Genomic DNA, 27,211 nt, shown 5'->3' on the forward strand with positions numbered 1-27,211 from the left:
CCTGATCAAAACTGCTGTTTATGCTCATAAGTCTTCCTGTTAGGAAAAAACCCCAAAACATTAGAAATACCAGGGTTAAGAATATGCTGACTTTATATTGATTCTTATTGTTCAAAAATTACTGACTTTTTGAGGCTAAACCCAAGCACATCCATTGATATTATGAAGTGACTAATTAAAACGAAAATTACTTTGGAATTGTTAATAATATAAAGAGTGGCAATTGTTTTATAGCTGCCACAGTTCTGTGAGGTTGTTCATGCTAGGAAACTCTACCAATACATCTATTATTCTGATTTAGAATTCTGTAAAGCTTCTTATTTTCCATTTTTGCCTTGGGCAAATTCTGCTTGTCTACAGCCTGGTTTAAATTATTTACAACATTCAACATTGTTTGTCCAGCAATTAGCATAACTTTCCTTTGGTTTCCTTATTTATAGGGAAAAAACTAGTCATGAACCTCTTCAGTATTTAGACAAAATTACCCTTGGGTTTTGATTTACTTTAAAGGTAAAATTAGATCTGGAGGTTTATCAACACCTTCTTTTTGCTACGTGTGTCAGTGTATTGGAACCTTCCAGCTGTTTGAACTGCAGTGCAGCACAGAATGTTCTCCACGAGCATCTGTTAATTGGCCATTGCCTTTCTTCCTCCACAAACACCCCACAGCTTCGTGTGCACGCACACAAACGCTCCCGAGGTCATTTTGTTTTGAGTGTGAATTACTTGAGTCCTTTTTTAGGACTGAAAATGTGTGAACAAACACCAGACATTTTCCAGCATCTTGAGTGCTGTTTCTGACTCAGCAGCAACACAAGGCTTCTTTTTCAGGTCCAATAATATACCCAGGGAACAATTTCAAAGCACAAATGTTCAGTTTGAGGAAAACCAGACACTGGCCTGGAAATGTCTGCCTCTCTGGACTTAAAATTCCCCATTCCATCAGCCTCACATTCAGTAAGGGAGAAATCTGCCACACAGGAGTCATTTTAAATGCTCTTAAGTGTTGATGAATGCACCAGAAAATCGAGGGCATTCCAAGAAACCCAGGGTACATTCTCTGCACAGTGAAACATCCTACAAAACCTATGACTGTTCCCCTGGCAGGGAGATTTTTAATCTGTTGCCAATTACAGGACTCAAGGGAGTTATGTTAAACTGGGAGTGTGGCTTATGCTTCCTTTCTTTATGATGTATTTTAGAACTTACCAAATAATGGAAATGTAGCTGTGGAAATGAATAGTACTGGGTCTCTTATAACCTTGTAAATCCTTTGTAGAGCAAAGCTCTTGAAATGCTATTGTGGAGCTTTTTCAGTTCCCTGAGTTTTACATGCATTAATCATTTTTCTTGTACTGGGGACAAAATCCTGCTTGCTGTACAAATGCAAAAACTGCTTTGGGATTCATTTCATGTGTATAGTGAAAATCTGATCTGACTTTCCACAGCTAGTTTGTATATGCTGGCCTTATTTCCTGAAGAGCTATTTATCCAAATAGCCTTCCTAGTGTACAGACTGGGATCACAATTTATTCACAATATTTATTTCACGGTTGAACAGTAAGCTTCAAACAATGAGAATACAGCAATGTACAAGGAATTAAACAGAGGGTTAGGTGCAAGTAAAGTAAACAAGTACAGTAAGTAGATTTTAGTTGCAGATTTTTGTGATTGGGCTGAAAATGTTCAAACAATAAAAACTGTTCTGTTTGTATTATTTAACCTGGCTAGATTGTACTTCACTGTGTTTCCTTCCCCTGCTTAGTCAGTATGGAAATGAAATTCCACTAAATTTGATAAGTTGCCTTTTGACCTGATACTGATTTAAGCTTCTAGAAGCTGAGACCAGCACGAGGTCACTGACAGGCAAAGTCAGTGAGTCTAAAAATGGTGCAGAAAAAAAGAGATTAGGCTTTACTTGGGTTCAGATTATTTAAACAAACAGAAAAGAATTTAGGGAAAACAAAATTGTGTTTCTCATCTGATTGGTCAAATCACTTTATTATGTGATACAATTTACATCGCTGGCATGCACTGTCAAATAAAGTGTCCTCTGCAATGAGCAAAAGTCTTTAGAAGTGAAAAGTCTTTTATAAAGATAACACAGTCTCTTGCTACTAGGCAGAAATGCAGTGTAAATAGATATTTGGTTGTGTTGAAGCACACAAAAATGAAAACAAACTATGAACAAGATTGTGAACATCATCATCTAACATAACTAAGGAAACTAATTTTCAATTATATTGTGTATTCAAATGCTCTGCATGTTAACAGAGACACCTCTGAGGGTGAGCACAAAGCAAATGATTTAAAATATCAAGAGAAATTTTTCCTCACATTTACTGAGCAGATCTGTGCATTCAAAAGCAAATGTATGAAATACTTGCATTAATATATTCAGAACTCACACACAACAGTCACAACTATTTTATAGAAAGATGCTTTGCTAGTGGAGGAATGGGGTGAAGGACAGAAGGTGAAAAATGCTGTGGGGTCCTTCTAAAGCTCTGATGCATTAATATTTCATTTACTGGTCTGGGCCTGCTGCTTTCTTTGAAATCACTACATGATCTCAATCTGGATTTAGCCTGATTTCCTTCCAAACAAGGCTATGTGATCTGTCTGCATGCCTGCCCTCAGGTCTGCCCTCCCATTAATAACTTCAAAACTGTTTATTAGCTCCATTTCTCTGCGGCACAGGAACAGATCTCAGAGACAATCCATTGCCACAGACTTTGTAAAAATAGACAGTGTCAGGGAGGCCAGATCCACTTCCCAGTGTTGCTGTTGAGGGAAATGCTGCACTGGGAAGTCATTCCATATTAGATAGGGGAGAATCCACATGGGAAAGAGAGCTAGGAAATCCTCAGCAGGAGGAAAAAAAGAAATCTGGAGGAGGTCATATTAAACACCCAAATTAATCTGTGATATGATACAAAGCTACATGAAACTCCAGCGTCAGGGATTCTCATGTTCACAGAAGTGCTCAGAGATTAATTCCTGCTTGTGAAGAGAATGAAATTATAGGGCTGCACAGTTTTTGTTCTAGGGGAGTTGACAGAAAGCCAGTGATCCTGTCTGAAACTCTTCACTTCCATGTTTGTTGCCTATTTGCGGTGGGGAATTAGGGCTTCATTCTAGAGAATCTTTTCCTGTAAAGCCATGTGATCACAGCATTAAAGCCTTTCCAAGATCACTTGGTATCATAACTTTTTTTGCAATATCAACATTTAAAAACACTTTTGGCAATTTTTAATTGCATGTACCTTAAAATTAAGCACACATTTTCTTCTGATAGATGCATGACCTCAGAATTCACGCCACTGCTTTCAATGGGAATGTAAAAGTTAGGTGTCCAATTCTTAGAATTAAAATAATGGTGTTGGGTAAAAATATGCTCTAATGCAAACTCAATGATCTGTTTTTCTTTCTAATGATGTAAGGGAAACAGTTAAAAGCAGAAATCTGAAAAGTTTACCACTCTCTCATCTTCATTTCCTCACTGGTCAGAAAGATCAGTTGAATTTTAGGGAGACTTCTGTTTGGCTACAGAATTTCTGCCAACTTAAACTCATTAAGGATATATTTTTTTCCTGTAATTATTTGCTTTTAGGGCAAGTTCCACCTCAACTGAACTTGGATTTCATTTTCCTTTCTCCTTCATTTTATAATTGCTCTAAGTGAAAATTCTTTGCAGATGGGAATTTTTTGTGCTATATTTTTTCTTGCTGCATATATGTTTTAGTTTTTTCTAATCGAATCCCTTCACTCACAGTGACAGCCTTATTAAACTAAGGAGAGTTAATAGTGCTGCTGCAGTAATTTTAGCTGACTGTGCTTGACAGATCCTTCAAGAATTCCCCACAGAATAAGGAGGATTGACAACACTTCGTAAAACTCGGGGTGTTCATTTAATGCTTTAACAACATCTAAACTACCCAGGAAGCCTGGAATACATACATTTTTAGCCACATATTTCTATTGTTTAAATAAGCTGCAAATGCAAGGAATGTCTCACCAGCAAAAATTACTCAGCATCCCTTCAGATCCATCAGCATCATTTAGGTATAACCAACCACCCAAATATTTGCTCCTAGACTCACACCCTGCACCACATATCAAGAACCCTCTGCCACATGCCAGCTTCTAGAGCAGGAACTGTCCTTGCTAAACAACTTATCTATGTCTTCCCAACTGAGGGTACAACTCAAAAGCTTTCTAAATATTGAGCTACCTTAGAAACACAAATAACTGCCCAGCCAGTTGGATTACCAGGCACTGGAGCAGTAAATGCTCAGCAAATAGTGCATTTCACAGAGAAATAAAGGCTGTTCAGCCTCTGACTTGTTTGATAGTTTATTACAAAAATAACTTGCAATCCAGTTTAAATACACTCCTCATCTCTTTTGTTGTTCAAGTATCATGGTATTGATCTCTATTAACAATGCCTCTCTTCTTGGTGTTTTGACATTAATTACAAGATGTAAAACTTCACTGGAACTGTCTTGAAATCTATCTGAAATGATTGCCTATGTATGATTTCCTGTATCTACATATTGTGGTGATTCAGGTACCATTGCCACAAATGTGTTTTAACTGTTGCCATAGTAAGAATATTCATGGATTTACTTTCTTAGCTCATAATAGAAATGCAGTAAAAAACCATATGGCAAATAAGCCAGTGCTTCAAAGTCTTCCCCTTCCATTAGAACTTTTGCAAATCTGACTATATTTAGTAACTTAGAACTCATGCCTAACATACTCAGAAAACCTGCAAGATCCTGTAAAATACTTCTTGGTTTTAAAATGCCCTTATTTTACTTTTTTTTTTTTTTTCACATTAGCTTAACTGCAAGCATTTTTGCTGTCACTTTGTACATCCTTGCTAGATTTTTGCATCGAGTACATGGATTGCCCCACTTTCATCTCCCCCCTCACCCCAAGAAATGCATATTTTTGCCTTTTGACAAACGGAACAATCTTAGGTGTAAAACTGAGTCTATTCTAGAGGCTGCTAGCGCTGCAGTCATGTGAAAACTGTGCTCCATTCAATTTTGTCTCCTCATTTTTTTACTTCAGAGATCACTAGGCCAGCAAGAAACTTTCCTTCTCCAACTCACATCTTAGGGCTTGCTGAGCTGGAGGAAGGGAAAATGCCCCAGGCCCTTCAGCTGCTCATGTTGGACGCCTCCATCCCCTTGGCTGTGGATTGTAGTTTGAATCAGCTGTTGACAAGCAATAGTCAGACCTGGAATCCATGGACATTATATCGGGATCCGTCGTGGAGCGCTGAGTGCAGTAAGGATACTGCAGCTTAGGGCCAGCCTGCGGGGCACTTGGGGCAGACAGGGAGCTTTTCTGGGGTGACAGAACCCCAGATTGCTTCCCTCCCAGTGAGGCTATGCTACCACTCGGGGCTGGGGGCTCGTAAGCAACTTTAAGTTTCCATTCATCTGGTGGCTCAGGAAGCGTTTTCCTGCGAGCGGCCGACACCACGTTAGCAGCAACGGATTCCTGCATGCTTTGGGGGCCGAAAGCTTCATCCACTAGGCCAAGGGGAGATCTGGCTGCTGCTTCCCAGGGAGTCAGTCTCTTGCCAGGCTTGTCAGCTGCCGTGTCTGGCTTGCTGAAGTAGTCAGGGGCAGGCTGAAATACAAGAGGAGAAGTGGGAGACATGGCTCGAGGGATGAATGAGGAAGGTCTCCCAGGAAGCGATAGTGAGCGGCCACTGCTTCTTCCCTGGGAAGACAAAATACCAAATACAGTTATTAAGCAGCAAGAAAGGAAGCTCCTTCACTTCCAAACTGGAACAAAAGACACTGAAGGCATGTGACATCCTGGCAGTCCCTTTTTATGTCTATGGGTATCTTTTAGAACTTTAATTCACTGGAAAGGCAGGAGGCAGAGAAAGAAACAGGAACAAAGACACAGCAAATTGAATTTTTGAGGAAAGCAAGCAGACCAAAGAGAGACTTTTACTGAAAAACTACAGTGGCATTAGCAACTGTGCAGCTTTCCCACTACTTAGCTGGTGTGCCTTGCTCTGAAAAGACCATTCTTAATGCAGAAGGGAGTTATGTTGTGACAGTTCTGTGTGTGTTTACAAGATTCTTTCTAACATTAGGCACAGCCTAATTTATTTGATAACAGGCTCTGTCTAGGACATCTGTCCAAGAACGTATCTTTGGCAATCTCCTTTTAAGAAAGGCTTTTCTTACTCAAAAATTATTAGACTGATCCCAGTTTTCTCTTTTTGGGGCACAAAAGTGAGCACAAGCAATTAAAGGAGTTAATGCAATCATTCACTTAATACCCTTACATGACGCTACTTTTGGCTTCTTTAAAAGGCAATGCCCTCGGAATTTCAGTACATTCCGACCCACTTATAGGAGCAATCCATTCATTTTTGACAAATCCTAATCTTCTTAGTAATGCAGCACTTTGAAACAGAAACTGTGTTTGTGAGAAGGTTCTGCTGCAGCAGCCATTTGGCAGCGCACGAAGCAGGTACAGCCTGTCCCCAAGCCAGACCTGCTCTCTGTGTCACACAAATTACCTTGTTCTTACAGTTCCTACAAATGTGGTTCTAAACTCACTGATTCACACTCATTGATTCATGTCCTCAGGCTTAAATTACTTTAATTCTGAAATCTGCTCTGAAATTCCTGGCTCTTTTTGCCAGAGACTTTGCTAGAATTTACTCTGAACGACATTGCTCTGCGTTCCTTTTCCTAATGAGCTTCCCAAACTTAAATCACTGTAAGCATGAACTAGAGAGCAGCTAACCAGGTGTGTGATCATTCAAGATATAGCTGATCTAGCAAAGACTCACATAGAAATGTCACATTTTAAATTTTTCTGCCACAGGACTTTGGTGCACTTAAGAAACTTGAACGACCACTGCTTCAGGTTTTAAATCATGTTGTAATATCAGCCTTTTGTATGAGAGATGGAAACTGAGGAAGAGACTTCAGATTTCATAATTTTCAGTCAGTTGGGTCATACTTAGCCTGAATCTCTTTTAAAAAGTGTAGTGACATTCAGAGGTTATGTCATGAGAGTTTTGACAAGTTTCACAACTGATGCTTTATGACAGGACTGTCCTGTCATCTCTTAGCTATCATCAGCTATTTCCAGTTTGTATTTTCAGAGAGAAAACTCCCCAACATTCTTAATCCCACCCACACACCCCCCTGTGTTAGAAAGTAATCAGATAACCCAAACCACAAGAAATTAGGTGGTTATTAAGAATATAAAGCAATTAAGAAAATAAGGTCATAGAGAGGGATGAAGTAGTTGATCAAACACGCCCACCTCATCAGTCTACTGGTGTAAGCTCCTCTCAGGAGAGTTCTACTGCACAAAACTTCCCCTTTTTCAATGGAAATATCTGCTCAAAGCCCTGTGAGTACTTTGTAGGTTTTCAGAGATGCAGAGAGAAATGATACTGTTTAAACAAGTGTTGGATAAGATATCTGTCTTTTCAAGACCTTTAGATGAAGATACTGTTGAGTCTGTCCTGTTCAGAGAAAAACTCCAGAGCTCATTAAGTTATGGATGTATCTTTTTGGTATAACCATAAGTTATAAAGCAGGAACTAATTTTCTTTGACAGAGTTTAATCAGAGAATGGTGAGTTATTAAGTATGTTTTATTACCTTTTTATCAAAATGAATCATTCTATTGTATTATTTATGTAGAAGTCCTGGTCTGGTCTTCCATTTCCCACTTGATAGCTTGTCTTTAGGAAAAAAGGTCTGAGGATTCTTATTTAGACTAAAGACTTTAGGCTGGGTTTTAACTTTGAAATTCCAAAATGTGAAAATGCACATCAGTTTCCTCTAGCTTTTGTAAAGTAAGGATAGTCTCTGCTTCCTTGAAGTAAGGACCGAACAGTGTGTGGGTTTAACTAATATTTATCTTCTTGGATTGTGAGAGGACAAAACTGTGAGGGTAAACAGCATTCCAGATATTTTACCTGGAAGAAGGCTGAAGTACAGAGGAGGAACCTTGAAAATTCCAGAAGGAGGACCTGAAGGAATTTGAGGAAGAGAAAACTAACTAACTAACTAACTAACTAACTAACTAACTAACTAACTAACTAACCAACCAACCAACCAACCAACCAACCAACCAACCAACCAACCAACCAACACACTTCATTGGTGTTCAGCCCCTTCAAGCTAACAAATTCTGGAATTAAGGCAACTTCCAATCACTAGAATTCATCATTCCTCTGCTGGACAGCAGCAGCCAGAGATGCTGATACTTTCTAACATTTCCCCTTTATATTTAAATTCTGGAGATGCATCTGTTGACAAGCATGTACTAGAAACAATGCACAAACCCCAGACACAATGAAAAACATGAAGTGTAACTAGAGAATAATTACTCTCCCTTCTTTCTCCCTTAAGCTATAAGAAAATAATAAAAAGAGGGGTAGAGATTTTCCATTCTTCACTTCAGAAATCAAGGAAGAAGAGAAAAGTGAAATGCTACCAGAATTATTACTTTATCACCTTTTTAATTCCTATGACCTTGTGGTAAAACAGTTACTAGAATTATGCAGCAAGACAAGCTAGAACCCTCTACACTGATTAATTTATTCTATTCCAGTTCCTGGATGTTTTCATAGGGAAATACCTTTTTCTGCAATAGTTATTGAAGGGAAAGTGATTCCTAAATGTAAAGAAGAGGAAGGGCCATTTAGAATTGCCCTTTGCCATCAAAGAATTCTGTCAGCTGCTGCGTGCCTTGGGTGTCTGTGCAAACAGATTAAACTGTTTAGGTTAGTTTTAGATTAACACTGATTTTGACAATGCAAACTAGTTATAAACTGCTCACTGAAGCAAGCATTCATGACACTGCAAGAATCTCTGGTAGTTATAAGATCTGTGTTAATAAAAACCAATATTTATATAATACTACTTCCAAAAGGAACTATTTCCATACATAAGCAAATGAGTGTAAAAGCAGTACTTAGGTGTGGGCATGTACAGATCTAGTTAATGTAAGACGGATAAGTGTGACTGTCTACCTTTGATTTAATGATATCTTTACCAATTGTCAGGAAAAAATGGGTTATTTGGAACTTACAGCTATTTCAATTTTCTTCTTAATTATGAAAAGCTGCAAGACAAAAAGAACAGTACTTAGGTTCATAAATAGTGCAAATTTTAAAGGCAGGAGTCAGAAAGGTCTTTTTTCCTTTTCCAGGCTAAATAAGAATGTGTAATACTACGTAGTGAAATGATTTCCCAGCAGCTGTTTTTGTGTCTCAGGTGGCACATCTCAGTACGAGAAAACTCTGTGTGTGTGTTTACAAACCACAACTGCTGTTTTACCAGTCAAGAACACAAAATTGGGTTGGGCTCTGAATAGTCCAGTGAAACTCTCTCCACATAAACTCCTCCCTAATGAAGTCATTTGAAAAAGTTGGACCTTCGTGTCTAAGTCATTAAAGCAATTTTATTTTTGTCTTTTCACTATAGTCCTGGTCCTTAATCCCATATCAAAGCACATTAAAATCCGAGTTAACAATAGTGCCTGGATGCTGTTTACACAGAAAGGGACAAAGGAGGAGGAAGCAGATAAAACAGTTGTTTTATCACAAAAAGTGACTCTGAAGCCCAGAATGATGCATTTCTCCTTTGGCCTTCTATGGGCTTGCAATGGCCTCTCCAGTTAGAGACCAAACCACTGAGAAAATGCTAGGACAAAATAAATTATACTGAATTTTTATGCCTTTCAATTCTTTTCTAATTTCTGGTTTTTTAACATGAAAGAAGCACTTCAGCTTTTTTAACTGAGCTGAGTATGGAAGAGAGACATATTGTTAATAATATTAAAGTTTTTTTTTTCCCCAAACCATTTATTATTTAACCTTTATGTAATGAAAAAATATTTTCTCTCAGAAATGCTGCCAGCTCTGCAGTAAATGCTACAGCTATTTTACAATTCAACTACCAAAAGTTTTGAAATAAAATGGGGAAATAATTTTTATTTGAAACTCTTGAAATATTTTACAGTAGACTAAAATAGGAATGAAGAAATTTGACTAATGGCTGGGGAGGGAATCTCACTTGTCTAACAACTAAAACCTTGTCAGTGGCTGTAGAATCACACAGTTCAGGCCTGATCTTGTCTTCCTCAAAGCTGTCTTGTCAGGGCGTGATTCTGAAACTTTATAGGGAATTTTAGGACTGGAATCTAATTTATTCTAAATTCAAATTGTTTCTAAATGTGGTGTTATTTCAGGTGAGAACAATCTTCTTTTCATAATTTGTATACAAACTAAGGAAGCGGTTACTGTCAGCCACCTCACATAAGTTTTGCGGCAACTAACATAAGATTTGTGACAAAACTTGTGAAAAGTTTTGCCTTTGAAAATAAAGTCCTTTTTAGTTGTCAATTAATTTTAGAAAAGGAAAGTAAATTATTAGATTAGGCCTTCACTTCTGCGAAATGCCTGTGTGCTTAAAAACCAAAAGACTGTTGCTAACTTGTCTTTTAACTTGATAAATTAGTTAGCTCATTTTGGACCTGTGCATATGAAAGAAAACCAGCTTTTCATTATAATTTAATCTTTATCCATATGCAGTCCTCTAAACAGAGTACATTTATGCCTACAGAAAGCAAATGTCTGGCCATAGGCACCTTAAATTTCCTTGGAATAAACAGTTTATTTCTTGTAATGAAGAATATTTGCTGCCACCTGCTGGATTTTACATTGCACAGCTACCAGTGCAAACTTGGCCCTATTTTCTGACCTTTCTACCTTGAGATGTGGTACCCGTGCCTGCTTTAGAACTGGTTTGACACAAACCTTTGTGTCTGAAGTGTCCCATATTTCAGTGTCAATGTCCCTGTGTGTGAACATTCACGCTGAGAGCTTTATGCACGCCCAGCAGGAGCACAGCCTGTTCCAGCCCCATATCCTGTGAGGTAGGAGTGTTTTATTCATTCATTCCTACAAGTATCTGGTGGTTCAACCCCCCTGTTACAGTGTGCTCCATGATGGAATTCCAGGATTTATTTTGGCTCTTAAAAAGTTGCCTTGAAGCAATGCTAGGGAAGTTGGAAGGTCAGCTCTTCCAAAGCTCTGAAATGAAAGCACCATTGCCCAGTGCTGATGCATTTTGATTAAATTTCAGGATTTCTGCCCCACCAATTCAGGGATTCATTTAGGAAATATTAGGGTTCTCTAACACAGGAGTAGATTGTAAAAAAAGGTGGTTTTGTGGGTTGGAATTCATTGCTGGTCACTGAGGGCTCCCTTTCTGGAATTCCACCTGGAGTCTGCCAGCTGTTAACACTCGCAGAGGGATGTTAAGGATCACATTGACAGAGTAACTGCTGCATGTGCTGCTGGGCTCTGGAGATGCCTTGAAGTGCCTTGAACTGGACACCCAGGGCCACAGAGTGCCCTCGTGGCAGTGCTGCTCAACCTGTGCATTATTTATTCATCTGTGGAATGCAACAATGCAAAGATGAACCCTAGCTTCTGAACGGTTTGGGTGCCAGCAGCAGAAATCAGTAAGAAAATCATTCAGAATGAAAGGCACCCTTTGAAGAGTGTGCATTGAGTAAGGAATGGTGCTGAGCATGGAATGATGTCAAAACAAAGCAAAGAGCTGTTTGTCAGATGGGAATCCTTGCAATGATTGCAGATGTTCTGGCCACACAAACCAAGGAGATTGGATTAAGCTGACACAGGCAACAAGAATTCCAAGTGCCTCACTTTGCAATCCAAACAGCAGTGTTTAATATTGCTTTTCCTATAATTCTATATACACAGTGTCAGATGCTTGCATCAGTTCCACTTCAGCACTCTAGGGAGAAAACCAAGTGTACCCAGATGCCAGATATTTTGCTTTTGTTTGCAGTATAGAGCCATGTGCCAACAACAACCTGCATAGAGGGGTTGGGAGAAGTAGCATTCTCACAAATCAAAGCCAAAAATCACTAGCAGTTATTTATGGGTTTTGGGGAAAAAAGAATCCTTCTTTTAAAAACCTGAAAATATTTGTCCATAGGTTTATACTGTATGGAAACTTTTGCTTATAATATAAATGTGCTGAATTCTTTGCTTCTCAATCAGTTAAAGCTCACACTGAAACTGAATGTTGTGCTCCATGTCACCCTTTGTAATCCAATGTGCTCCCGTGATTGGGAATGTATTTTACTTCTGTAATGTTCCTCCTTTTCTTCTGTTTGTTGTATGTTTCTTAAAACCATTACAATCTGCTGTTTCAGATCTAGATGGAAACATCAAGACAAACATTCCATCTGTTCAACAGTCCAGTCTTGGCACCTATTTAGAAATGACCTGGTTATTTTCACAGCATCTTATCTTTGAATTGCCTGGAGTTATGAGGGGAGTCTCTGGTTTAAGATTTCTGTCTTTAAAATGTACAAAAGAATGAGGATTCTTGTATGAAAATGCTGGTTTTACATTAATTCCCCACAAAGGAGGCCTTCATCCAGATAGTTAAGCTGTAAATTCAGGAAGTTATTTCTCTCATAGCTGAGTCTTCTCAGCCTAAGGGAGTGTGCAGTTATTATATTAACCCAGGTGTTTGTGCAGGTTTCACGTGCACGGCAATTAAAAAGTTTGTCAAGATCATTACAATGAGGAATAGGTTTTTCCTTTAAATGCTGTAGAGATAACTGGAGACTTGATCAGCACACAAAGAAAAAGTCTTTCCCTGCCTTCCTTAAGGAAGCAAATATTAAACCCATGGGATTACTGTCATATGGTTTGTCTTAGCTCATAAAGGAAGAATTCAAGTCTGCATCTGTAGAGATAATTTCAACATAGAGTTTCAGGATTTTTTCTACTTTTTAAATCATTTGATGAAAACCTGAAGGGCTTCCATTAGTAAGCAACCAGCCTGAAAACCACTTGTCAAACATAACTCTTGAGTGATCCCAACTTCTCCTTTATGTAATGGCATGCAAAAGTAATGTCTGCTGCAAAGTAAGACCAGTTGTTGTACTGGGTACTGTCAAGTTGTGATGGGGGCACCAAGACTGCCATGAAATTACCAGGCTCACATATTTTCCCAAAAGATCTACCAGCAGTGAGTTCATTCAGAGCTTGTGAATCCACAGGGTTTTGAAGATCTTGTCAAGTTTCTTCATCATATAGTGTTTCCATTCCAAGCTGAGCAGAGCCATTATAAATACCATTATGCCAAGCTGTGTAATAAAGATTTGCACTTGCTGTGCCAAACCACCAAAGCAATCACTGCAATCCCAGCTGTCTGACTTCAGGTACAGAAAGTTGCATCATGTAAAAAGGCAAGACTGGAAGAGGGAACCTTTTTAGAACCAAAGGGTTTGGAATTTTAAAGCTAGCAAATCTGGAAAAGGATCCTGGAAAAAAGAGAGGAGAAACATTTTGCACAGTGTTAGTTGTTGTCATTTCCCTGCTGTTCCCCTGCCTCACAGTGTACAGAGCATTCCCCACTCCAGAACAGCTGGAGCAGCACACAAGGGTCAGGCTGGTCCTTTGCTGAGCTCTCCTCCTGGATACTTGATAAGCAATGCTCCTCCCAGATCCCATCATCTGGTGTGAAGTTCTCTTTATATCAGGAAATGTCTGGAAATAGTCAGCTGTCTCTATATGCAGAACAAATGAGCCCCTCTTGCTGTTCTTTTACCTTCATTATTTCAAAATCCTCTGACAGGTACTTTATCTTGTGTAGTCACTCTTTTTTTATGGAGTTTTGTCCCCCCAGCTTGCCTCCCTCTAATCCCAGTACTATTTTCTCTCAAAATTTCTGCTCTGCCACTTAGCACTAATTTTTCTACCTGAACCACGCACAAACTCCACACTTCCTGGTTTTTTTTGGAGTCTGCTGGTACCTCAACCTCTTATTTTTTGTTTCTTCCTTAGGAGAAGAAAGCAGAAGAATGAGGCTTGCTTGTAAGAGATGGTAATGTTTACATTATAAATGTTGCTACAGGAAAAATTCGTTGAAATCTCTTTCTGGTTTTTTCATAATACATTATTTTTTCTCAAGCAGGAACATCATAAGAGTGGTTCCTCTAGAGAAGGGAGGAGGAGTTAAGTAGTTCTTAAGAAGAAGAGTTCTTCTTTAGTTCTTTAGTTCTAGTCAAAAAACTAAATTTTGTCTTTCATTTTTGCAGCAGAAATTTTAACTTTTTGTCTGAAAGCCACTCATCTCCAAAACAAAACTTTCCAATTCAGTTATGTAGCAGGATGTTTATAACTTAATTTATGATTAAATTGAAGATATATTAACCCTTGATTGAGGTAGCTGTTTTTATGAAAAGGCTGTCTAGAATGTGAGATCAAAACTGGTGTATTATAATACGTCCAGTCTGTGTTAATTAAATGTGTTAAAATAGTCATAAAACACATAAATTCCTCCTTTAATGTGAACATACTGGAAGTATTGTTATTGGACATGGCTTAAAATTCACTGTTAAATATGCTTCCATAGCAAAGATGACAACTGCATCTTGGCAGGCTGGCCATATTATATAAAATAATTCTAATAGCTTTTTCAGAAAACCATCTACAAAAGCTCACTGCCCTTTCCAAATGAAATTTCAGATGGCTCCTCTACACAAATAATTCATTTTCTTGACATTTCAGCTACATTTGACTTTAGCTTTTCATCAAGACCCATGATAATGAGCAGCTCAGCTTTCCTCTAAATATCTGCTTCACGAGAGATTACATCTTGGATAAACCTGTAAGAAGAGCAGTCTTTTGAAACAGTAATAAGAATTAAAGACTTACCTGATTAGTAAAACGAGCCTTGAAGCCAAGTTGGATGCAAGTCCCATGTGTGTAGGATGATGTGTATATAAGAAATTGAATTCAGAGATGGGCTTTGAATGAGATTTTCAAAAGATCCAAACTGAGCTACGAGCACTAATGTCATTGAGACTTTTGTTTTTAACTCTAACTGGTACTTTAAAAATCCTTCTGTCATTGTTCTAGGCCATATAAAATACTTGTTTTTGAATGCAAATGGGATCAAAATTCAGCTTTTCAGCATAGGTGCACTTTGGAAGCTCCTGTGTCTCGGAGCCACATGCATCAATACCAACACTTGTGGAGGAAGGACAAAGCTGCCATAAGTCTCCTCCTTAGGGAAATATTCTTTTGGTGGTGGAGTGAACAAGTACAGAAGTATGATTATAATTTACAGATGTGCTCTACAGGAGGAGACTAAGCAAAACCAGAAAGGCAGTATGAGGCTGATTGGATTTCTGTGTCTCTTCATAGCACTACTTACCTTTGGCAGGGGATCTTCATTCAAAGTATATCCTGGTGTCTTAAAGTCTACCTAAAATAGTGTGTGCTACTCCAGATTGATCTTGGAAAGAGGGAAAGAAAGGAGGGAGCAAAGGGAAGAGGAAAGAGGTGGGGAAGGGGACGGAGGAGCTTTTGTATTGACAGACTAGCATAGGAAATGCTCTTCCCCCAAAAATAAGGTGTCAGTCTGTACATGGATGTGAAGCAAAAAAAAAGCTGCCAAACCAAAGAAAAAAGCCACAAACAGGCAGAGAGGAAAGGGACAAGTTTAATGATAGAAGAAAAGTACAGGTATTGACAGTGGAAAACAGGTAGAACGGAGATCTCCAAAGGACTAAAATATTGCTACTTTCTATTTCCAGGTAAATGCAGTATAACTATTTCTTGAGTTTTCCAATTTTTTCCCCCTCTGAACATCCTATAATTTTTCTGAATTTTAAGGGGGAGATGGGCCCCTTGGTCATTTTCTTCTAATGCAGTCATTATCCCAATCTAAAATTTAAAGGGGAGAGTAGAATTTTGGAGGTCCAAAATTCATAGGAGTGTTTTTTATTGATTTGATTAGAGTTTGAATTCAGCCTGCTTTCTGCATGTGCAACCAAATGCATTCTTCTCATCTTTGATTGAAGTTTGAGTTACCATCATGGGACCAAACTACAGAGATTTTGTTCAAACTTAGGAATGTTTTCTTCATTGAAATAGATGGTTCTTCAAACCCTGCTATGATATACAAGGTCCATAATCTGGTCGGTAACTAGCTGAATGATAGTTTAAACAAATATACCAACAAATTCTGCCACCTTTATTCACAGAGTTATGCTTTAATCTTTAGCTTCCCACCTGGGATGGATTTTGATTCCCTTAGTTGTGAGAAACAGCACCTTGTTTTAGCCCTAGCACCACTAATGCTGATGAAAGCCATGCTAAACTACTCAAATATTTGCTCTAGATTTACTGCAGGATTATACAGTACATTTCAAGATCACAGGCTCTTAGAAGCTCTCCCCAGTAGCAGTATTTCAATCCTTAGTCCCCAATATGACAAGTAAAAGATAAAAGCAAAAGACCAGAGTAAAAAGATTTAAAGTGTGAAGAAGCACTGTAGAGGCCCAAGAGAAGAAAATTAAATGTGTACAAGAGGCCAGTAGGAAGACATGGTCATAATCATGATTTACAGGTAATTTTTGTGGCACAAAGTACTCTGGGAGCAAGAATCACAACTCTACACTATAGGCAGCCCTCCAGTTCTCAGTCACTGTGCTTTCACAAGAAACTGGTTCATTGCATTACAGCTGCAAAACCCAGCTCACCTCTCTGACTGCTCAATAATTTTGATTTACAGGCTTCTCTCATACTTGCTGGGTTCAAGGCAAACTCTGGCTAAAAATATGCCTGCATGTGGGATGTGAAATTTCCCCAAAATGGGAAATTTTAAGCAATTTGTCCAGCTGTCTTTCCACCTCTTTTTAGTCTTCATAACACTCCAGCATCTCTTATAGCACATTCTCTGTGAAATCACAGAGGCAATTCATGATTTTGGATCACAGCTGATCCACTTAGCTTACTAGCTAAGCCCCTGGCTGATCAATCAGATTCCTGTGGAAGGACCTTCGAGCCAGGACAGATTCTGAGTGAATTCCATGAGGCTCTGTGCAGGCCAAAGGTCTATCCAGTTGTGTTCTGCTAGTGATCAGTCAGAGTCTACCACTGTATCTATTTTATGCTGTGTTAATAATACATATTGCTATTAGTTAATAAGGCACTTCTTTTAAAAAAAAGCAACACCAAAGTCCTCTAATCCCTAGGTCATTAGAACACAGTTGGGGAGAGTGACAGGAAGAAAGCTGTTCTCTGTTAATTTGACATACTAGGAATATTGTTCACTGTTTCTATTGTTGTAGTCCTAAAGCAAAAACCTAGTGTCCTGCTCACTTCATGCAATGGCACCTCTCCATTTCAGGATGTCATCTCTATAAAGCACCTGATAAAATGCATAAATGTGCTAAAAATTTTAGATCTATTTTGATTCCTTTAAAAAGTTCAAATATTTTGGACCCAGATTTGAGGTGATACATCTGACATTCTTAAGTAAGCTAAGGAATACCACTGGCACAGTCTGTGTGCCAGGTGACCACTGCAAACCAGTGACTGCAAGCAAAATGGACACTAAGTTTCTGCTTAGAAACCAGGTTTACTCTCGAATAACCGATGGCTTCCACACCTGTGCAGTGACACCAGCTTTCTTGGCTGAGAATTTTGGCCTCGGAGCGGTAAACAAAGAGGATGTGGTGGTTTCTGGCTTAGAAAAGGCAGAGTAGCCCATGGGTGAGTATGATTCATTCCCTGGGAGAGAGGCGTTGGACGGGAACGAAGGCTGGGAGCCATAGGCTGGCACGGAGTACACCGAGGAGGGCCGGGCCCTCGTGGGAGAGCCAGCACCAGGTGGAAGGAAGGTGGGTAAAGGCAGTGTTTGCTTTGAGGGGGACAGCTTCGATGTCTGCTTCAGGGCAAGGCTTTCCTTAGGAGGCTGGAAAGTAAATAAAGATGGATCGAGTTGATAAGGTTGATGTTTCATGATATCCAAAGCATTGAGACCTTTCTTAGGTTTTCTTTTTGTGTTTTTGGTAGCAGCAGGGGCTTTAGAGGAAGGCTTGGTAGCAGCAGCAGGGTAAGATGGGCAGTGGATGGGATTATAAGCGACGGGTGGAGGTGCTCGGACGTTAGATGAATATTTCCAAGAAGCTGGTAAAGATGGAGTTGGAGATGCTGCTCGTGCCATGTTAGCCTGCACAGTCTCTGAATCCACCACATACTTCTCCATTCGGGAATGCCTCCTGGCAAACAGCTGCGCTCCTTTCCCACTCATTTCTGGTGGCATCTCGAAGGGAGGCTTTGTTTCTCCAGAGCTTGGGGTGACTGGTGTTGCCTTGGGGGCAAGGTTTGGACTCGCCAGGCTGGCCTGAGGCCCTTTGAAAGGACCAGCAAGGTCGAGAGTGCTTGGGGGATGGACGGGAGAATGAGGATACTGTGGAGATTTGGGTGGTGCAGGATACGCTGCTTGAGGTGAGGCCGGTGCTGGGAAAGAAGGAGGCTTGTTGGAAGCTGCAGCTGAAGGTGACCAAACTGGTGAAAGTGGAGAACTAGCCGAAGGAGACACCTTGAGTGAAGGCTTTGGAGCAACAGGAGGAGGGGCCTTTTGTTTAGATGCTTGAGTCTGCATGAAATTGCAAGCTTCTGCTCCCAAACTGAGGTAGTCTTCTTCAGGTCCTGACTCAAAACCAGCTCCGGTCCCTTTTTTGCCCTCTGCATTGTGTACAAGGGACAACAGGGCAGGATTAGGACTTACTTTGGGTGCGTCTTTGAAATTGAACATGGGTTTGGAAGTGCTCCTTCTCTTTGCCTCCTGCAGTATCCCAGTTCTTTTGGCTGGCACGGCAATCCGTTCATCCCTGGACGCGATGTGTTCCGTGGGCTCCGACGCTGCCCATGCGGGCGGGGCGGCCTTGCTGGCCACAGGAGCTGAGACAGGTCTGTAGAAATCCTCAGCTGGTGGGCTGACAGAGCAGTAAGGAGGTGGTGCTGCTGCATCTGAAAGGGGACTGGTGACATTTCTTACAGGTGAAAATGGTGCAGCTGCTCGGTTTTGAACTCCAGAAGGGAAGGGTTTTGCTGTTTTATTCAAAGATGGTGCCTTTTGAGTTCCAGAGGACTGAAAAGACAGGTTTGTGCCAGGTGCTAAGCCAAAGCCATTTTGTTGTACCACTTTGCTGTGATTCTGGCTCACGTCTGTGTAGCTTTTGCTCACACAGCTCTGCTGTCTCGACATTTCCTCCTCTTTTGATTGGTAGATGGAAGAGCTCACTTTCTGGAAGTTCTCTGTCATGGTGCTTTCCCTGTGCTCCTCTGCCTGCACTGCGCTTGCCTTCATCTCCTCTTGTTCCGCCGTAATCTGATCCATCCTCTGCCGCCTCTTGGCAAACATGAGGGCCCCTTTCCCCGTGGTGTCTGCAAGTGTCTGCATCTCCTCTCCACTTTTTGTCTTCTTTTCCACCTCGAGCAGACCACTGTCCCAGTCAAATGTCACGATCTTGCCGTCCTTGTCAATGTCAGAGAAAAAATCTTCATCTATTTCTGACTCACTTGTTGCAAGCAAACTCACCTCAAAAGTGTTTTCCTTGTCCCCCTCTTCACCTTCACCCTCTTCCTCCTCGTCCTCGTCACGTTCCAACTCCCCAGTCCCGTAGCTGACTAAAGTGTATTTCCTCGCCCTTTGGCGGCGCTTCTTGAACATCAACACCCCCTTGGAATGGGGGTTGGGAGCTGCTGTCAGCAGCAGTGCAATGCTTTTACATTTAGATTTGGCTTCTTTCACCTGCTTCTCCGACAGGCTCTCGCTCCGTCGGAGCCCTGGGGAAGGAATTAGAGTGCACAATTAATTCATGCAGCCCACCACTCTGCAAGGAGAATAACAAGTGCATTTTTCTGTACTGAAATTTATTAAATATGAAAACATTTCTTTTGTATGGAAAGTTTATTATACTTGAGTTTTTCTCACAATATCAGCTGGGTTAGAAATGCCATATCCAGCATGCCTTGGAGACACACCCATGCAAGTTCAAAGGCTACATCACTTTCCTTAGAACTCTCTTAGCTCAACAGGAACATTATACACATCTTTATTTCTAACATTGTCAATTTTTATTCCCAGCACCAACAGGCAGGTGATATTTTCTCATTTATTCAGCTTCTGATCTGGTGTTTTCCAAGTATTTGACTACAAGTTCCTAGGCTTACAGCAGCCATTCCCAGCCAGGCAGGCCCATGACGGCTTAATGTCCAAGACCAAATGAAACTGAGCAGATTCTGTCTGACAGTGGCAGCAGCTTCTGCCATTTAGGTGCTTCTTTTACTCCTGTAAATTGCAAACTTGCTATAAGTCAGCATGCTACTGTGTATTAGCTGTTTAAAAGCAAGTAGACATCCAGAAGGGCATATACAGAAAATATTAGCATTGACTTTCAACCCCTTGTTAGATGTGGGAGTTTGTCCATGGTATGCAATGAAAGCAGGTTTCAGTCTTTAAACAAGCATTATTTGCATGAAATATAAGTTCTGTAAGATATGACATATACAGAATATTTATTTTGGAAATGTGGCAAGATTGAATCCACATTTAAGAGCACAACCAAGGAGACTCAACTAACTTCTCAAGGGTATTCACTGGAGTATCAATGACAATATTTCTGAAAGCATAAACTACTGGTTTTCTTCAGGTCATGTGAAAGAGGAACAGATGCAGCTGCAAGGCTGATGGATGCACTGTTCATCATGGAGCATGTCCCTCATGGGGCAATGGTGGTCAGGTGGTGTCCCTGCTGCTTTCCCTTCCTCGTACTCTGCCACTGAACCTCATCAATTACAGCCTCAATAGCTCCTCCCTTCAAAAAACCTGGAATTTAAAGCCATTCCTGACTAAATCTATAGTCACAAGGAAAAAACATGCCTCTGATAAAAGTAAATTTTTCAGTATCTTTTTCTGGCATAAATAAAACAAACTTTTTAAAGAAAGTTATGCCCTGTGTTTTCTAGTCATGATCCTTTTAGCCATGTCAGTAGATGGAGTCTGATACTTCTCCTATTAAAGACAATTGGAGTTTTGCCATAATGCCAGATGACTGCACAACTGGACCAATGGTCCTCACAAGAATCTATAAAAGAGAAAAGAGCATGGCACCCAAACCAGCAATTTGTAATATTTTATTGTTGGAGAGCGGCATCACAAAATCCTTGGCTCAGTCCTGTGACAATCCAATTGCTTACAATAGGAAGGTATTTTCCAAAACTATGGGTTGTAGTGTTGGAGTGCTTCCTATTCAGGTAAATATAATCTGAATAATATTTGCAGAGAAAATTTCTGCTAAAGAGATCATAATAAAAGTTCTTTTCTAAAAGTTTTTTTTTCAGACTTAAATGCATAATAACTTCTCTTTTTGCAGAAAACATGCATAGTGCTTGCTGCACACAGAGCATTCACTAGGCTGGGCAATTTGTCTTTTCTAATGTGTAGACAGGTTAGTAGTAATAATAATAATGAAAAAAATTGTAGTAAATCACTTGTTCCTAAGCATAATGACCTGCCACTAGTTTATAAGAAACTGAGATTGTCATAGTTGACATGGAAAAAGGACAGGACTTCTTGAAAGAAGAGTTTATAATGTAAAAAGTAGTTCATTCTTTGTATTTTTTTCCTTTTAAGACAGGCACTGCAAGTAATTCCCTAAGAAATGCAGGCACAGTTCCACAATTGGTTCTGACTTTGCAGCCAAAATGTGAAGCATGTGCACTTTTCTTTTATACTTCATTTAATATGCCCAAAATATGTGGGTTGCATACAGACACCTAGGCATAAGTAACTGCCTAATCCACTTGCCAATGAGACACAAATGGTTATCATGCTAAAAATATGCTTCCAGAGGAATTAGCAGTGGGTTAGCAGAGGAGTTCCAACGCTGCATAAGAAATAGTTTGTTGCTACAGTATCTCACTGCACACATTCAAGCACCTTTGACATACTGCTACAAAATCCCCAGACAGGATTCTTCACATTGCTGGGAAGGAGCAAGCAACCAATAGAAAGCTCCCAGATGAATAAAATAACAAAGAAATAAATAGATTAATTAATAAATAATACACCTCTACACCCTGTTAATCAATATTGCCTCCAGTGGCAAGTTTGCTTCCATGTAAACTTCTTGGACTCATTTTGAAGCTGACCTCTGGGTCTGGGAGTCAGGAGAAATAACATGTTCACTTTACAGTCTAGAGAAGGCTGACAAAACCAAAAGGATCATGTAACAGTTGTACACATGCTGGTGTCTGTCAAAATCTCTTCTGCAGACAACATCAAGCTTTGCTGCTAGACTTTTTTATTAACTTTTCAAAGCAGTGGCACGGCTTTGGTTTTAGATGATGCAAATGATCACGCAAAGCTTTTGCTATAAAAGGAGAAAGCCACAGGATTCACTTAGACATGTGCAAGCAACTTGTTCTTTTTGTTAATATTTTACAGATTGCCACTGAATATGAGTTAGAAGACCAGCAGAGTTCAGCCCTTTCAGGAGATGTAAGTATTTTTAGTTGGACAAAGTCATGAGTTAATTTCAAAGTGGAAGTCTACTAAGCAAAGTTATTCAGCACAGTTAAGGCATGGGTACACTCTTGGCTCATCACCAGGAGCACTGTATTACCCTGAAAAAATACATAAAGCAAGAACAGAAACATCTTTTAAAAGAAAAAGAGAGAGGGAAAGTTAGAAAACTTCAGAAAAAAATTTCTAAACATGTTTTTTTCTAATGCATTCTAAATCCTGAAATTATATGCAAAGCTACAAGAGATGCCCCCAGGCAGTGCAAATATTAGCTGGGACATACTCACTTGCGTGCCTTGCCCTGTGCTTGAGAGGTCTGTGTTCCTTTTCCGAGTGCTTGCTGTCTTCTCCCTGCACTGTGGCTTCTGCTGAGATTGCAAAGGAGAGGAGGGAAGGAGGTGCTTCCGACTGCCCTCCTTCCACTTGAGAATCAACACACCCCCTTTCAGACGGAGACCTGGGCGCTTCCTTCTCCCTGTCTGAGCAGTCCAGGATCACCTCCACCCTGGGGATAGATGGAGCTGCACCTTGGATCCTCTTGACCTCCTTGCTGCTGGAGAAGTGGACTACTTTGTTTGACCACTGGATGTTGCCCTCCTTCACAGCCAGGGGCACGGCGATGAGGGGGCTGCTCCCGCCCTGCTGTGCACTGGGGCCTCTGCCTGCAGGGGAGAACTCCTCTGCCCCCAGGAGAGCCACAGCAGGAGCACTGGTGGCCTGGTGGGCGTCATTTGAGAGGGACACCTGCAGCTCAACCATGGCACCTTCCTCTGCCACCCCTCTGACACCAGCCTCGTCTGTCACGATCACTTTAGGGGTGGCTATCACTTTAGGAGCAATTCTGTGGCTTTGTGTGGTCTCTTGTTTTGTTTCAGCAAAGTGTGTGTTGCTTTCTGCTGCTCCGTGGTGAGTCCCACTGTAAATCTCTGTGATGCATAAGTCTCCGTGGGGAATCTCTTGCTCTGTGTTCATTTGCAGTGTGGTGTTCTCCCCATAGTCCTCAATTTTTATGTTCTCGTGCTTCCCATTTTCTCTTTCAGCATTCAAGATTTCATTTATTCCACTGGAGGATCTGCACATACATAAACAATTCAAGAAATTAACCTGCTGTAAGCACAGCCATTGTAATTACAGTTGCAAAAGCAATTTCTGCATAGTATTTCTCCACCCTAATTAATTGTGGCACCTTCTAGCAGGTCCACTTTAATGGAAGAATTTTCCCAGAATGTAGACATCTTAAATAGAAGCATCTTTGCATCTTTCAGAATTTTTCAACTTAGCAGTGCAGTAAGAAGGAAATTACATTACTCTGGTAGAGCTATGACCCCACTACTAACCTAAAATGTGAAATTGTATCATTCTTAAGTGTGCTTTCACAGACACATTTTTGTTACAGAGTTTCCAGAGAAATGCTGCTGAGACTTTTGAGACAATACTTCTTCATATTTCACATGTCCGTGAGAAAACTGACTTTGCATGTCACCACAGGAGTGGCCACATTTTGGCTCTGTAGCCACTCCTGCAACTGTTTTAGGCACCATCCTTACATGTGGTTCCTGTCCCAAATCATTCACTCTCTAAGGAATAGAAAAGTACTGGATAAGGATCAGAGGGAGGGAAATGAATATTTGAAATTCACATTCGAAGAATTCCTGAGAGGATCATCATCCTTGTATATCATGGATTAATTGAAATATTCTGGGCCTATTCTGGTGATCCAGCAAAAAAGGGTAGTGAACCTGTACAGTATTTCCTACCTATTTAAAAATATATTATTTCCAACTGGAAAATGTTGGAAAAATGTCAGTGTAGGTCGTTTTTCTAAACTATTCATTCCTGTGGCCCAGGTAAGATTATTTGCTGTTCTTATGACACCTGGTGTACTCCTTAGCACTTTCTTTCAGTACTCTGGACCATACTGAGTACTATTAATTTGAGGAGAAATCTTGTCTGTACAGCAAGGCTGCAGCATGTTATTTAGAGCTTCTATCTGCTAGAAGGTGGCAAAGCACTTTTTCAAATGAGGGAAGTGGTAGGTGTGCTCAGTAAAGTATTAATATCAAGTACTAGGCAGGTTTTTGAGATCCAAAGCAGCCCTGGCTATTCTGAAACTTTGGAACCCCCTAGAAATCAAGGTCAGAAGAAGCAGCAGAAGGAATGAATCTGTCAGTGTGCTGAAGAAACTTCAATATCGTTTGCTTTTCAGCTCACTGCTTGTGGCAGCCTGGGTCTGCCTCAAAGAGCACGAGAGGGGTAACATCCATTTCAGCACATATGGGGCTTGGTAAAGATCAGGCAGATTTTCATTTAGGGAGCTCCTTGTGAGTGCTGCTGGATCCCATTGCATGGTGCTGCTTGGATGATCAATTGTAGTGCTCCCAAGCACAGATAAATTACAGAGATCTGTAAACATTTCCTTCTAAGATATGGACTGGGGGCTGGGCCAGCTAAATGTTAGCCTTTATTGGTAGCTGAATGATTGTGTGTATGTGTGGGAGAGAAAGATTTCCACCTTAAAAGGCCCTTGCTACGTATGGATATACTTCTACTCTATATAGACATAATTGTGCATCCTGTGTCAAAAGGCAGAATACTGGGTATGATTTCTTTTTTGTAGTTTCACATTCTGTTTTGTCACATGATTGTTTCTGTTTCAGGCCTTTCCAGCTCACTGCAGGAGCAACAGCCCTGGTGTAATTCCAGGAAGGAAGCAGAACTCCTGGAGTCAGCACGGCAGGGTTTGTCACAGCCTCATGTTTTTACTCCCTCCATGGAGTATTTCATGTCGGCATGCACTGAGCACTCCCTTCTTCCCCCTAGAAACGTTCTCTCCAGACTCAGCAGTAGCCCAGGAGCTGCTAACCCTGATGTGAGAAGGCCAGGCTGGCGTTTCAGTGTCTGTCCCCTCTCTGCACGTTTCCCGGATCCATCTGCTCAGCGTTTGCCCAGCGTTTGCCGGGAAGGTCAGAGAGAAGCTCCCCCCACGGCATCTGGGAGTGCCCGCCCTGCAGGGTGTCGCTTTCCTCTCATCCTGTAATCCCAGCATTTTCTGGGCACTGCTGCTGGTCACTAACTCACTGTGGCTTTCACGGCATTGGGAAAACTTTTGGTAGACATCAAAGGCCAAGGAGCATTTTAAAAACTATTTTAAAAGCCCAATTTTCCTCCCAGTAAGATTTGTAAGAGCAGAATGAGGTCAACAATTAATGCCTGTGAAAATCCATCCTTCATGCAAAAAATTCAGGGACTTTTCAATAAAATATTCTTCCCTGCTAACAAAAGATACTTAGATGTAAAGATCACCAGTGGAATGCCACTTAAATTATTCTTTCCTCATTCTTTCTAGCATTTTCTTGAGGTGGCTGCTAACAAGTGGCTACTCAGGAAAGGAAGAATTTTCTTCTCATTGCTCTCAAAGGATGCTAAGACACTTCCTGAGAAATCCTTCTGGGGGTTGTGCTGAGAGGGATAGTACCCACAAATGAGGTGGGAGTGGAAGAGATGTGTTTCAGTCCATTTCCCCATACCTGGGAAGATACAGACAGCAAGGACTGGGATTTGGGAGAGGTGAGCTAATGAGCAGAAGTTTAAAGATTCTCACAGAGAAATTTTTTAGAACATTTTAGTCACTTTCAGAGTGTTGAGCAACTCCAATTTTCCTAAAACTTCTGACATGGTTTCAGTCCATGAAACACTGGATTATATGTTATAAACACTCTGTTCTGGTTCTGATATTTTCTGATATTCTCATCTTTTCAGGACGTGCCTTGCCGTTCACCATGCATTCTAGCAGGGGCAATGGAGAGTCCCTTTCAGCTGCAGCATCCTGTGGCCTTCAGACAACTGAAATATCAGTTATGGAACAGCAACAGGCAGGAGTCAAAGTATGTGGAGCTATTTCTATGGCTGAAGAGAAGACAGCTGGTCAGCCACAAATATCATTCTTACAAGTGCAGCTCCAATAGCCACATTATGATTTAAAAACAGAAGAATGCAGCTATCACATGAGGAACATTCAGCTGCCCCCTGCTGAACCAGGAGCAGGAGCTGGGCACTCTGGGGAAGGTAAGATCTAATCCTCAGCTACCTCTGTCCCCCTGATCCTGTCATACTGATCCTCTACTCAGCCCCAGACAACATGTACACACAGGCCATGAAAAATGTCTGTGATAAATAAAATGGGCACTCCTTGAGAGCATCTAGTTTTGAAGGCAGGCTGTCACTTTGAACTGCTAAGCACTTGAGGAAAGCTCCTTTGTGCAGGTTGCAGGAACCATGAGGAATTCCATGTGCTGTGTAGACATCCCTGGTAGCCAGAGGCAAGTGCCTGTTTTCAGCCTTTCCAGGGACACTGCTCTGGTAGCTGTCATGATGAATTCTGATCCTTTCCTGGTCCTGCCTGTGAAAGGGAGCTGCAGTAGCTCTGGGGGGAGCCTTAAGCCCTTACAAGGAGTGTGGGAGTTTCAAGAATTTTCTTCCTCTTCTTATCCCCACTGAAGGCAACTCAGAGTTCATCCTGTCTGAATTCACAGTCTGGGGAGAATGTGCTTTACTGTAGGTGGCTCTGAACTCAGGTTGCCTTTATTGCACTGATGGCAATTACAGAACAGGCATTGGAATAGACTGATGTTCAATGAGCAGTGATGCTGGCCTGCTTGCAAGTTTGCATGAAGCATCTCTGCTCTAAGAAACTCAAAGCATTTTCAAAAACTGAAATTCCCTCTCACTATTTTGCAAAGGCAGAAACTGAGACCCTGAGAGCTGTGACTT

General features: G+C 40.7%; 1 protein-coding gene across 1 annotated transcript in view; it reads right to left on the minus strand.

Annotated features, from left to right (window-relative positions):
- Positions 1-1,522: 1,522 nt before the first annotated feature.
- SYNPO2 (synaptopodin 2) overlaps positions 1,523-27,211 on the minus strand; it is a 79,033-nt gene continuing 53,344 nt past the window's right edge. Inside the window, exons 3-5 of the mRNA XM_064711650.1 lie at positions 22,729-23,513; positions 17,516-19,701; positions 1,523-5,739 (exon numbers count right to left, since the gene is read on the minus strand). Coding sequence (XP_064567720.1) covers positions 5,176-5,739; positions 17,516-19,701; positions 22,729-23,513 — 3,535 coding nt within the window. The 3' untranslated portion in view covers positions 1,523-5,175. The remainder of the gene's footprint in view (positions 5,740-17,515; positions 19,702-22,728; positions 23,514-27,211) is intronic.

The sequence above is a fragment of the Zonotrichia leucophrys genome, chromosome 4 (genome assembly GCF_028769735.1).
Source record: "Zonotrichia leucophrys gambelii isolate GWCS_2022_RI chromosome 4, RI_Zleu_2.0, whole genome shotgun sequence".
Classification (NCBI taxonomy): Eukaryota; Metazoa; Chordata; class Aves; order Passeriformes; family Passerellidae; genus Zonotrichia; species Zonotrichia leucophrys.